Source organism: Catharus ustulatus, chromosome 8, assembly GCF_009819885.2.
Source record: "Catharus ustulatus isolate bCatUst1 chromosome 8, bCatUst1.pri.v2, whole genome shotgun sequence".
Lineage (NCBI taxonomy): Eukaryota > Metazoa > Chordata > Aves > Passeriformes > Turdidae > Catharus > Catharus ustulatus.
The window spans coordinates 13444490-13457936 of record NC_046228.1 but is presented as its reverse complement, the minus strand read 5'-3'; the positions used below and the strand labels follow the sequence as shown (position 1 = coordinate 13457936).

At 43.6% G+C, this 13447-nt stretch overlaps 1 protein-coding gene across 1 annotated transcript in view; it reads left to right on the top strand.

The window, feature by feature from the left end:
• FBXW4 (F-box and WD repeat domain containing 4) overlaps nucleotides 1-13447 on the top strand; it is a 63144-nt gene that overhangs the window by 13340 nt on the left and 36357 nt on the right. Inside the window, exons 2-5 of the mRNA XM_033065559.2 lie at nucleotides 1475-1570; nucleotides 4310-4495; nucleotides 5667-5799; nucleotides 8249-8343. Of these exons, the coding sequence (XP_032921450.1) occupies nucleotides 1475-1570; nucleotides 4310-4495; nucleotides 5667-5799; nucleotides 8249-8343 (510 nt within the window). The remainder of the gene's footprint in view (nucleotides 1-1474; nucleotides 1571-4309; nucleotides 4496-5666; nucleotides 5800-8248; nucleotides 8344-13447) is intronic.

Sequence of the window (13447 nt, the reverse complement as noted above, 5' to 3'; positions counted from 1 at the left end):
CCCAGGAATGCAGTCAAATTATAATGGTGACTAAGTGCCGGAAAGCATAGAAAAGAGGAGGGAAGGGTGAGCAGAAAAAAAGGAGCCTGAGGCTATGGAAGGAAGGCTGGGAAAATAAGAATCTGGCCAGACCCCAGGGCCAGGTTAGAGATTCCTACACCCATTAACAACCACATGAGATGTTTATTTACAGGGAGCTAATCTTTTTATTTTAAAAATGACAGACTACCCAAAAATGCTGCTTTTGGGAAGTGGATTGGAGGAACTGTCAGGATGGGAGGAGGAAACTGATTCTGATGAGGCAGTAGTTCCCATCTCTCAAGGATCTTCCCTTTTCCCTATGCATCTGTTGGGAAATGCATGAATGAATGAAAGTGGGATAAACTCTTGTACTCTAGTAAATGGTTCATAACCCCTGGTTACAAAGGATAACTTCTAGAGTTTCTTGTTTATAGTTTTCTGATCTTTTCTACCTAAGCAGCTCCAGCAAGGATATTGAATAATTAAATTTATGATATGAGAAAGATGGGAGCTAAAGCTGCCTTTCCCTGTGTCTTTAATCAACTCTGGATCATGAAAACAGAACAGGTGCTGAATAGCTGCTTGAACTGGGTATATTCATGTAGGCTCTAAGGAGACCTTGGCCCCAGGTCTCTGTGGTACCTACTTTTTGTCACATCTTGAAGAGTGTTGATCTTGGTTTGTCTTGGCTCATTCCAATAGCACTGACTTGTAACCCAGCAACAGCTGTATGAGCTATAGTCTCTCTTTTAGTAGCTTTGACTGTAAAGAGAGAATTTGCCAGTGATATGCTGGAATTCTCTATCCTTTGATGAGCTGCTGCAAAAGATAGTTTTTCTTGGGGTGTATGTGTGCATTGGGTGGTTTATACGTATTAATGTATTTTATCTTTAGTTTGGACACGTCTTGATTTCTGATTATTGTATCTGGTTATGTGAGTATCAGACAGATGAGACTCTGGAGCAGTTTCTTTACTAGTCCTTCTGGATAGGCACTCTCTGGCTTCAGTGTTCTGACTAGTGTTTTATCCATCTGTGCTTCTGTGGTGTTGTCTTTGTCTTAAATGGTTCTTGTCAGTCTCTGTTAAAAGAGTGATGTCCTGTATCTCTGGTTCTTCTGGTGGGTTTCTTTCTGTGTCATCCTGTTTAGATTATTTTTTATGTCTGAACCTGTGCTGCATTCAGTACGCTTGGTCAAGTCTTGTTCACATTTAAGGTTTGTGATCATCAGAGGTGGCTTTCTTTGTTGGTAATCCCCCACTCTTGTCAGTATTCCTTTCTTGTCAGTGCTCACGAATGTGCTCGCTGTAGTGTGGCTCTGGCACCATCAATGTGTGTCAATTCATCATTGTGGAAACAGGGTGAGAGCTTACCTGTGGCCATCTTGAGTCCATTTGTTGTCCAGAAGGCATCAGTACTGATTGCTAATCTCATCTCTCCTCCTCTGTCTGCAGAGCTGCTGGCATTCCAGTGAAGGAAAGGGTGAAGGTATCTCAGAACTGGAGGCACGGACGCTGCCGGAGGGAGACAGTCCTGAAATGGAAATGCAAGCAAGTGGCTTCTTTCTCTTCTTCTCTGTTATGTGACAACTGCAGTGTTATGTGGCAACTGTTAGGTTTGTGCCTGTGCCCTGAAATGAGATGTTTCCTGCTGCTTGTGCTCCATGGGGCCTTACGAGTGCTTGTTGCTGGCTTATTTTGGCTGTTGTTGGCTAGCTGGGTGTGGGGTAACCAGAGTTGCTGCCTTGCCCTGGGGATTCATACTGAGTGTCAGGAATTTCTTTCTTAGTAATTTGAATTTTTCTTTGTTCTCATCTGTACAGTTCTAGTCACATTTAGCAACCTTTACTACAAATTTCAAACTGTTGTATTCATATCTACTGCTGTATACCATGAGCAATCCTTTGTCCTGCTTTCACAATGAGCTCACCTTGATCCCGGATGTCGACTTAGGTGTTCCCTCAAAATGCTTTGTTTGTCTTCAGTGATTTATCCTGGACTCTGATTTGGATGTGCAAATCTAAAATGCTAATTGCCGTTTATCTGCCTTTTGCTCTTTCATTCTCATGTTTCTCTCCTTCACTTAAAAAAAAGTATATTTGACATTAATGATAGGAGCTTGTTGTTAAATTCTTGTTTTCAACTGTGTACTTGGCTTTCAAAGCAGAGCATAAGATAGGTCTCTTGTCTAAGCAGCACATCTAAATTTTCAGCCTTCACATCATCAGACTGAAGGAAAAATGAGAAGGACTATGGTTTGTTAGCTGCTAAAGAACAGGGACCTTCTACTGAGCTTTCATGCCTTTTTGTGCTGTGTAGATTGAAGTGGTGGATAATGTGCCACTTCTTGTCTAAAGTCCTGGGAACAGCTGTAGTGAGCAGAGTGGGTTTTGGTGCAGGTTGTATACCTGCCTTTGAAGTGCTTGCAACCATCTGTGAAGACAGGCTCTGTGGATATTAGAGATCATTACTAAACCAGCTTCCCAAGTGAAAAGGCAAGGACTGATTTAATGAGGCCACCATCCAAATGGCATCCTCTAATTTTCATTTATCCTGCTTCAGATTTGTTATTTCTCCTTATGAAAAAGCTATAGAAAAAGGTAAAAAGCTAAACTTCTGCAAAAGGAGAGCCACAAAAACTGGCTGTAGTCTAGGTAAGCTGGATATTCACTTGCTTTTAGAGGACTGCGTAGGAGTGGAGGAAGGAAGGGGAAATCAAAGCCTACCTAAACCCAAAGCTCCTGCTCTGAAGATGCCTCTTACTTTTTCCATGTGTATGATCAAGTCCCAGATGAATTTTACAAACTCAACTGCTTTGTCCATATGATTAAAAGCCTGTTCCTGAAGATGAATACAGTCAAGCAGGAACCTTCTGTCTAATGAGCAATCTTATCCTCTTGCTTGTTTCTAGTTGTTCATTGTGATGTTATGAGGTATGGCTGTATGTAATGACTCTGATGACACAGAAAATCATGACCTCTGAGGACAAATGATCTGAAAAAAAGAGAGAGGCAGGCTTTTATGAGAAGCTGCACTGCTTTCAAAGCCATTTGTTCCTGAAGAGTTTGAAAACTGAAAGTCTACTCTGTAGAAAGACTCTAGATTTGCTCAGTGTTTCCATGGACATTGGTGCACTTGGCAATGACTGCAAAGCAGAGACAATTTCACGCATACGTGCCCCATAGCACATGAGTCCCATGTGTCCTTGTATCTGGCCTTGCTATATCTGAAATCTTATTTGTTGAATCTTTGTTGGCTACACAAAAGCAAAGTCTTGAACAAAGATCTCACTGCCTAAGTGTGTATTGTAGCCTGTTGTCTTCTGTATTTTGCTTTTGTTTCAAGAATAAATAAACTTTGTGAGATGGCAGATTTGTTTCAGATATTGCTTGAGTGTCACCTACTCTTCTTGGTCTTCCAAAAATTAAAGGATATTTTCCATATATAGCATCAATCTTCAAAATACTTTGGAATAGTTTTTTTTTTTGCTCCACTGCTCATGGCTTGGAACCTGTCTGTACAAACCTGCCACTGTCCCACATAAAGCAGGGGCAGAAAGGGTGTCGGGGCTCCTATAAAAGATGGGCAAGAGAAATCAAGAGCTTGCTCTATAGCTTATGGCTCAGCAGGAGAAGAGGTGTGAATATAGAAAAAGAACTCCTCTGTATGATGAGCATAAAGTTCTTGGGTAGCCTCAGAGTGCAGGAGGAGGGTGACTTTCTGTCTGTAGGAAGAGCTGTGGTATTTTGGTGACATGCTCCCCTGCTTAGAGGTGTGTGGAACAGTGGCACTGTGGCATTGCAGTCTTTGCTGGGCACCAGCAAATAGTGTTCAGGATCAAGAGTGATTGTTTGCACCAACAGCCTCACACTGGATGCTCTATTAGAAATGCTTGGCATACCTCACCAGCACCAGGGTCTAGTTTCTTAACTAGAAATATTTAAGGCTCAGGGGCCCTTAAATATTTCCTATCTGTGCTTACTAGACTTTTGGCCATCTTCTGTTTCGAAGATTCCATGCTTCCTTTTCCTCAGCTCTTGGTTAGAAAAATGCCAGCAATGTAATCTGCTTTTTGTGCTACTGGAGAAGCTTCACTTGCAGCTGTGCTGCTATATTAAGCTCTACTTTTGCATGTGACCTGCTGCTCCAACTTCACTTTTCTTGAGCAGGCATTTATTTCTGTTGATATGTTTGCATATGGAATTATTTTTTCTTTTTCTGTGTGAGGTTGTTTTGTTTTGTTTTCTTCTCCCCACTCCTGCACGCCCCCAACCTGCTGTCTATTTGCAGTTTGATGCCCTGGATGGAGCTGGATGATGAGTATCTCTACCTGTCTCAAGCAGAGAACATCCAGGCCTATCACCTCTGTGCAGAGGGGACAGGTCTACAGTGTCACCCTCAAGCCATCTTCTCTGGCCACCAGGAGGACGTGTGTCGTTTCGTTCTTGTCAACTCCCACATTGTCAGTGGAGGGGGGTAAGTCGGGTGAATGAAGGAGTCTGAGGGTTTTGCCACTGAAGTTGGGAAGATTCTGTGTAACTCCAGCCCAGAGCAGAGGGGCCAGTTTTGCTACAGAGTGTCCTCCTGCTTGGCTATGGTCAGCTGCTGCTCCTTCCTCTCTTGTAATTTTGGTTCTAACCTGAAAAACTCCTCTTGCAGCACTGAAAGAGCTGTGTCTCATGCTGTTGACTTTAAAAAGTGTCCTTTGCTCTTGTAAACTTGTCTTGACACCCACAGGATTGTTGAATCAGGATTGACTGATCAGGCAAACCTGACTACTGGCAAGTTTGATTTCTTTCCTGGTTAGAACCAGGGTATCTAGACTGTTCTAATAATCAGTACTGCTGATTAGCTGGGACTGCAGTGGTGCAGAAAGTTTTCTAGAGACAACTGTGTGTTTATTAGACCCACTGATATAATTGTGGAGAGGGGAAAAACTGCCAAGCCTTCCAGCACACACACACTTCTCCAATTAATTTTGCATTTGACTGGCCTTTTACAGTTACAGCAAGTGACAGGACTTTCATTAATAGCTAAAACTTTAAAAATACATACAACAGTTAAGCACAGAATTGGGAGAGACAAGTATGGCTGTCTGCCTTGGGTATCGTGGAACTCTTGCCTGTGAACTGTAGACCAAAATTCAAGTGAAAATGAGGGCTTGCATTTAAAATTCCAGTAACTGTGTTGATTGAAAAAGGTCTAAATGTCTGTGTAGTTAATTCAAAGCACAGCACCCTGTACGGCTACTCTGAAATGAATGAAAAGCTGAGGCTTTGACATGGGTGACAGTGTCCTCTCACTTGTTCCCTTACTCCAGCCATTCAGCATACAGACAGGATTCTGGCAAGCTCAAAGCAGTAGGAGGAGGAATGGCTGCTTTGCTATAGTTTCTGCAGCTGAACACAAAGTGAAGGGTGGAAAAATAGCCAGGAAAATTTTCATGTGCATCAGATCAGGCATTAACAGGCCAGATGTGGAATTGCAAGAGAACAGGTGATGTGTGAAGACTGGAGGGTTAATAATGCTGCATGGATTTCAGCCCCTGTCAGAGATCAGTCCTGCTCTTTTTGTAGCACTCCAAAGCATTAGTGGAAGATGCATGTCCAAGGCATACAAATTCCCTGCCTGTGGATTTGTTTTTCAGAGATGGCAGTATTGTCCTTCACAAGATCCATGGCTCCTACAGTGTCAAGTTCTCTGCACATGAACAGGAGGTGAATTGTGTGGACTTCCAAGGTGGCCTCATTGTCAGCGGCTCCCGGGACCGAACAGCGAAGGTGAGCAGGGAATGTTTCAGCAGCTGCGGGTGCTGCTGTAGAGGTGACTTCAGAGGTCTTGTGCCATGAATATTTAAGTGTCAGCAGAACTGTTGTGAGCCCTGTACTCCTTGCAGGAGGAATGCTGACTGTCTTGGCTCGTGTCTCTGAAAAGATGCTTGCTCTGCCAGGCTTGTTAGAAAGAGATTTGGCAGTAATTTACAGCATCAGCTGCTGGCTTAAACTTGGAAGTGCAGAAGGCAGAAGCTGATATTTTGCTTCTTTCCCTGTACATCTGTCTACACTGTAGTGGAGATGCCAGTTAGTGTGAAATGTGCTGTATGGATCTCAAACCCATCCTTGTTTTGTGATTTAACGTTGCAATGTGGTTTAATGTGCTTTCTGTTATATATTCAATCTCCGTAAAGGATGGAATCTCTTTTCCTAATCTATTGTTATTTACTAATTTTGTGGTTTGTTTATTTTATTTATTTGTGTGGGGTTTTTTTGGCTTTTTTTCAATGATTCTTGGTTTGCAAACCAGCAATGAAGTTAAACTATGAATATTATTAGCTCCCCTTTTTCTTTTCCAGCTGGCATCACTGGGTCCTGTCACATAATTTTTGACTATTTCTTTATGGGGCAGAACCTTGTTGATTTTTGTCCTTCTGGATCTGGTCGGCAATGCTTTGTGTCTGTGTGGACCTGGAGAGTTGTTCCTCTGAGCTGTAATCAGCTCTTTGTGATGAGTTTAGGAAGCTCTACACAGATGTTTCACCCTTATCCTGCCAGTACCTGTAGTATCTTCACAACCACTTGTTTCATTGTTGGAAGTGGTTGCTGCATGTTGAATGTTGTATGTCTTTTGCTCTGGGTAGGCTGATAGACACCCTTAGTGCTGGTTCATATCATAGAGCATTCATGGAGATAAAAGGAAAACCAGCTAATTCCTGTTTTTCAAGAGGGAAAGACTTAAATTTCTCTTTCAAGGTTTTATAGGAAGTGTGTGAAGCAGCATGACCCGATTGATTTTTGTTGGTCCCTTTGTACAGATGTACTCCTGAGTAAAGTCACTTTCAAGTAAAGCAAGTAATGTTCAGATGCAAAAGGCAATTTTGGAGTTGCTGTTTGCCTCTTGGGAGCAAGACCTCGATGCTGCTTTGTCTCACACTTTAGCGGTGCTGCTCCTCTCTGGTCTGTGGATCCTTTTCTGGGAGAGTGCCTTCTTGCTACTTCTCTGACAGCTGGAGGACAGACATCCCCGACCTTGAGAACAAATTCCTGAAGCCCAGAGGGGAATTTCAAGCTGTTTTTCTTAGAGCTAGTGTGAGATCTTGCCCACCCAGTGCTCCCCACAGCATATACTCTGGGGATGTTCACCTCTTATTTTTTATCATCTCTTTTGTAGGCTGTCTTGTTTGCTTGAATGAGACTCTTGGAGGGTGGAAGGGAATCCCAGCCAACCTTTTAAAGGGGCTCTAAGTGTCTAAGCTATTGAGGGCTCTGCTGAGTGTTGATTAGGACTAAGCCCTGAAGAGCTGTTAATGTACATTCCTGTGTGATAGGCAGCAGATAGTGTGCTCTGAGCAATATTTTTAACCTGTAGGAGATAGGGATGCCTTAAAGGAGTTAAGCTTTTCTGCTGCTTTTGCTGACACTAGGTGCTAAATTCCCCGCTGACAAGAATAGCCTGCAATCCTGGGCATTATCAACAAACAAACAAATAGGGCACTCCGCGCTTTGAAGTCTTGAAGCAAAACATTGGGGGTTGGTTACAGACAACTGGGGGGCTTGAGTCCTGTGGGCCAAGAATGATGGCAAGGTGGAGAAAATGAGGGCCACTAGCAGAGGCCCCAGCAAGAATTTTGGGGCCTTTATTAGGACCCAGAAACAAGGGGGTGAACTGGTGGAAGGAGATGTGCATGTTTGCAGTGTTGTGGGAGGAAAGGAATTCTCTCATATTGTCAGAGTGCAAGAGCACCCAGTTCGAAAACAACCTGGGGTACACTTGAAAAACTTGGTCTAAAGGAGGGGACTCTTGTAAAGGAAGGTTATTTTACAGGCTGCTGAATGATTAACTTTACAGTTAATATTAATGGAAATTTTTCAGAGATACTACTAAGTCTTTCCACACTGTTCAAGAAAATAGATTTGAACAAATCTTAGTTGTCATTTATTTAACTACAGAAGATGAGGAGTTTGTATTGAGTGCTACCCTTAGGGAGCAAGTGGTGATGGGGGTACTCTCTCAGTTACTAGTGGGGTGAATATTTGTGTGACTTCAAGTTCTTGTTTCTGTCAGCAATTGAAGGCTCAGTTCCCCCAAAATAAGTAATTGGAATTCAGGGAGAGGGTCTCTGGAAAGGTAAACATGGCAGTTTGGGCAGCTCATCCAGCACAACATTAGCAGCATGCATCCTACCTTCTGCAGTTTTGGGTGATGTGGTATAACATGCATCTCTCTCTTTAGGTTTGGTCCCTGTCCGCGGGCAGAGTTGGTCAGTGTCTACATACTGTGCAGACAGAGGATCGAGTGTGGTCCATTGCTATCAGCCCATTATTAAGGTAACAGATCTCTTTATTCCCGATTTTCAGCAGAGAGAAGTAAAGGAGTTGGATAGGCTGTGTGTCCACAAATCTTTCTGAGGCACCAATGTGGCAGTTCAGAGACTTGATTTGTGTGGAGGCTGATCAGGTGCTTGTGCCTGCAGCAGGAGCTCAGGGAAGAGCATGTGGTCTTTATTTCCTATGCCAGCAGAGTGATCCCCTTATAAAGAGGCCGTGAAGGTGGCGCTGGGTTCCTCTTAGGGCCTCAGGTGGGACCTGCTTGTTCTTTCTTGACGAAGGAACGCTGACTTGCTAATTAGAAACAGTGAGCTGGATCCTCTTGAGATTTTCTGTGCTGAAAAGATGCCAACTTGTATTCTCATTCTCTAGCAGAAGAGATGCTGAGCAAAAAGGTCCCTACTTGAGAGCTATGTGCAGTAGTTAAAACTCAGGGTTTTTTGAACATGTTGAACTGGCAAAGATAAAGTGGAGTTCAGGGATGTGCTTTTCCAGCCTCTGTTGCCTATAGCCCTGTGCTTCTAGTGCAGGCATAATGCTACAAATACAACTTCAGCATGGGAGGCAAGGGCAATACATACACCAGTGTCTTGCAGCGTATTCTTTGAAGTGCTCCTGTTCTTGAAGTGAAAATCTGTGAAACTCTCAGTGTTAAAATCTTACACCAACCAGCAATGATCTGTCTCTGGTTCCCTGTTAAACTGGTCTACATGCAAGAGAGGTTCTTCCTCAGCATACCTCAAGGAAGGGGGGAGGAAAAGCTGCTGTTGCTGCTCATGTGATGTCTGCAACTACTGAACTTTATGCTTGTGCAAAACCAAAATACTGTCCACAACTGCTGTCCTTGTTAGATTTCCAAGCTTGTTTTGCAGGCAGCAGAAACTTAGTGGTATGGAGCTAATGGTTTTGTCAGGGAAATGATACTCCAGGCTTGCTATGATTTTGCTGTTGCGTTGTTCCTCTGCTCTGTGTGTTTGAGACCATTAGTGTATTGAAGTGTCACTCACGTTAGTGCCGCTGTAAGATGTGAGGTAGAAGCCCTTTGCTGTCTTCTGTGCTGCAAGGGTCCCTTTTCTGGCAGACAGGCTCTGGCTCAGGCACCATGGCTGGTTAGAGACCAGTGGCATTCTGCTTCCTACTCCTAAGTGATGACCTACTGCCATGGCCTCTTGTCAGGACCGTATTCCTCTCCCTGGTGTGCACACTTGTGCACACTCTCTGTCACAATATTTACCCTCAGTCTCCCCACCCCCCTTCTCCTCCCTGCAGGGTGATAAATTGGAGGTGGTGGATCAGCTACTCCATGAACAAGTGGGCTTAAATTGTGCACTCTCATTTTTTTTATGAGACTGTGGACTGTACCAGCCTCTCCCACTAGCCCACCCTACTGCACCCCCCCTTACCCCTCCATATTTTAGGGAGGGGGGTGTGGAGAATTAGAGCCAATTAGCCACGTCATTAATTCTTCAATTTGACGGCTGATATAGCAGGGCCTGAAACACGCTGCTGACCTCGTATAATGGGAACCCTGCTCCTTAACATATTGACGATGGGAGAAGTTAATTAAAATTCCACAGAGAGAAGGTGTCGGCTAACCTATAAACCTGTCGCTTCTCAGAACAAATCGCAGCCATCCTAGAAGAGAGAGAGGATCAGAGCAGGAGGGCATGTGGTGGGGGTGGGCCAGGGCAAGGGGCAGGGGAGATGAATTTTTCACTAATAGGTTTTATTACTTGCTGTCTAATGAGGGCGAGTATCAAAAAGATAATATCTGGTTTCTAGGAAAGTCTGCTTTGGGGAGCTCTGTGGTTTCTGTTTTATTTGCAGGAGCCCATATTTCACCCATATGCATTCCCTATGCGCTTTTGTGTCTAAAGCTTTTCCTCCCTCGCAGTCCCCATCCTTCTAGCCAGAGCTTGGATACATTTGTTCCCCAGTGAGGCTGAACATGGCCTATAACCTCCACTTCCTCCTAAACATTTAACGTGACCTTCTGATTCTCCCTTCTCAGTTGTGCTGATGTAAACTGAGATTGCCTCCATAAGGACAGGTTCTACTGGTGTAGAACTGCTGGAGAATCAAGCTCCAATCACCTAAGTATTTTGGCCCATTGCTGCTAAGAAATGGCAGCTGTCTCTGCTGTGGATGCACAGAGCTCAAAGCAGTTGTGTGCAGTGGGGTAGGAGCAAGGAAGGCTCCTCCAGCTCTAGTCATCTAAAATTGCTTTGGAGAGGCTGTAGCTTCCTGACCTGGAAGTTTGCCAGGACTAAGACTCTAGAGTAGTCAGAGTGGTATTCTTACTGAACTTCAGCTGTTAATAGGCTGAAACTTTTTGTCTTTTCAGTGATATCTTCCTCTGTGTGAAGCTTCTTACAAAGTATCCCATATGCTTCTGATCCACAGCTGGGTTTTCTGCTGTGCCTGCTGTAGTCCTGCACTGCTGGACTGCTATTCTAGAGGACAGTGCCTGTACATCAAGCTAAATGTTAGAGACTTGCACTCTTAGAGCACAGCTCCTCTGGCTTCGGGCATTTTTTTTCCTAGGTATTCTGCTTTGATTTGTCCATATTTCCCCTGTGTCACTACAGAGATCATCCTATGGATGTGTGGAGCTGGAGGAGGAGGCTTCCTTGTTCTTTGTGTATTGGTGCTATCTGGATGTTTTTAGGGTCTGCAAATAGAATGATTCCTATCAGGGAGATTAACTAGAGGAAAAGGTATTAAAAGGGTATCAAGAATATTGGATCATTTCTTCACACCCTGCTGAGGAAAACTGTGCTTAGTCCTATACATAGCTTTTTCAGCCATGGAAGTGTCTTGATACCCATATGTGTTGTTGAAGCTTCATTGCTTTGGGGATCCCTAACAGTGCCCTGCAGGGTAATGGGGATGGGAGGGTATTGCTTTCATTCTGGGTTTTCAGCAAGTCTGCAAAGTTACGCTGTGCTTTGTATAGCAGGTCACACAAGTGACTAGAGAAGACTCTGGGTATGTTCTTAAAGTAGGATACTTAAAATAAGGGTACCTCAGCTTCCTTCAGACACTGGTTTAATTAATCTCCAAAGCTTTCCTTCTCCATGGGTTAGTAAAACGCTGTACTTACTCTGCTGCTACCCTAAACTCCATTTCTTAGCTGCTCATAATCCTCTTCCCTCTGCCCCAAGTTCACTTGCCATTTGAACTCTACATCACACAGATGTTAAACTTCCATTTAGTGGTGCTTACTGCAGTGACTTATGTGTGCTCAGGGATCAGGGCAAGCCTAAGTGCAGTGGACCAATTCAAATGTGCAAGGTGAGGCAAACTTGGGAGTTTCTGGTAGACCAGTGGCACCTTCATGCTTTGTTGTTCCCTGAGGTGGCAGTAGCTAGGGAAGAGAAAGGAGCAGTGTACAGTGTAAACTGGAGGGGAAAGAAAGAAAGAAAGACGTGGACCTTCATGTTAAGTTCATTATTAATCTTGGATCCAGATTTTTTTTGGTGTTGAATTTTAAAAAGTACTCAGATCTAGGCTGACTTCGCCTGCCAGGTACAGCCACTGGCATTTGCTATTTTCATTTTAAAATATTTTAATGCTTATCATGTGATGCTGTATTCAAAGTGTGTCAGATTTTAAAGCAAGCAAAGAGATGGAGACACACAAATGGTTTCCAATGTGCAGCTGTGGATGAACAGCAGGATGCCAAGTTTCACTGTAGACAGAGAACTAGAAAACCCTTGGTACATTTTGGGACAATCATAAAGTGCTTCACTGTGACAGAAATGTGCTTTGGGTGTGCTAGCCTGAGAGACAGTCTCTTCTTTTCTGACTGTGTAATTAGTGTGCTGCAATAGATGACCTCTCCTCATGGATGTTGCCTTGGTGAGGTGCTAGTTAACTCCAGAGAGAAGGAAAGTTTGTACTGAATACTATCTATCTGCATTGGATGCTTAATTTAAAGGAAAATAAATACTTACATGAGCAGCTGAATTAAAAAAGCTGGGCTGGCTCTCCTGTTTATGCATTGTTGTATTTGAGACTAAACTCTTCTACTTGAACATGCTCATTTTAACCTAATTTCCTCTCTCATGGATTATTATGAGGAATTAATATCTGAGGAGATCTCTGCTTCTACGGACAACCTCAGGCAAATTGTAAAATGTACCCCAAACTTGTTGGGGAAAGGAAGGAAGAGAAAGGTTACTAACAGGCAACTTTACTGAATGGGCCTCTCTTCCATTGGGAGTGATCAAAGTGATTAATTTTGTGGGCTTCTTTTTAATAGTTATCTAGAAACTTCTTGTGAAAGTGTAACAATCTGATCTTGCAGATTGCCTTAGAGCAAAACAACCCACTTGAATCAGAGCAACTTTGGAGTGGTTTTAACTGTGCAATTGAAGCCCTAATGTGTAGAAGTTAAAATGTTGGATAATGTTCCCCTGCCCTCATTTCTTACTCTGATTTTATCAGCAGATTTCCCCTACTGCATATCAAGATGAGATGTTGGCCATAGTGTGCTCTACTTTGACCTGGCTTTGTGCAGTTAACCTCTCTGAGTCTGCTAGGACTTGGGAGAAGGAGCTGAGTTTTGTTTGGGTTTGTGCATTGCCAGCAAAACAGCCGGCAGCAATAGCTCTGCTGTCCTTGGGGATCTTTGGAGAGCCTGGTCGGTTTGAATAATTGAGAGGGGACTCTGACCTGCAGCTGTTTCTTAAGCGGGGCAGGAAGAACCTGCTCAACTGTGAGATCCCAGAGTGGACGTGCAGAGTTAGTGGTGGCATTAACTGCCATCTTTTACTGACCCCAGAGGGTGATCTGGATGTGGGTTTCTGGGTATATGCAATAGTCATAACTGACTTGGTGCTCTTTCACCCTAAAGCTGAAGAGCAGGAAATGAGTATCAGTTTCTCCCCTCTGGAGCTAAAATGACACTTGTGTCTTATCCATTTGCCCTGACTGTTCCCTTGATGTTGGGAGGAAGAAGACGTTGTTTTACCTTCTTTAATTGTGTGATAATGACTCTGTTTGGTCTTCTTCACGAGGGTGAACACATGAACACACATGTCCATTTTCCCTCTCCTCTAGAAATAAACACATAGGCAAACATTTCTATAGATTGAGAAAC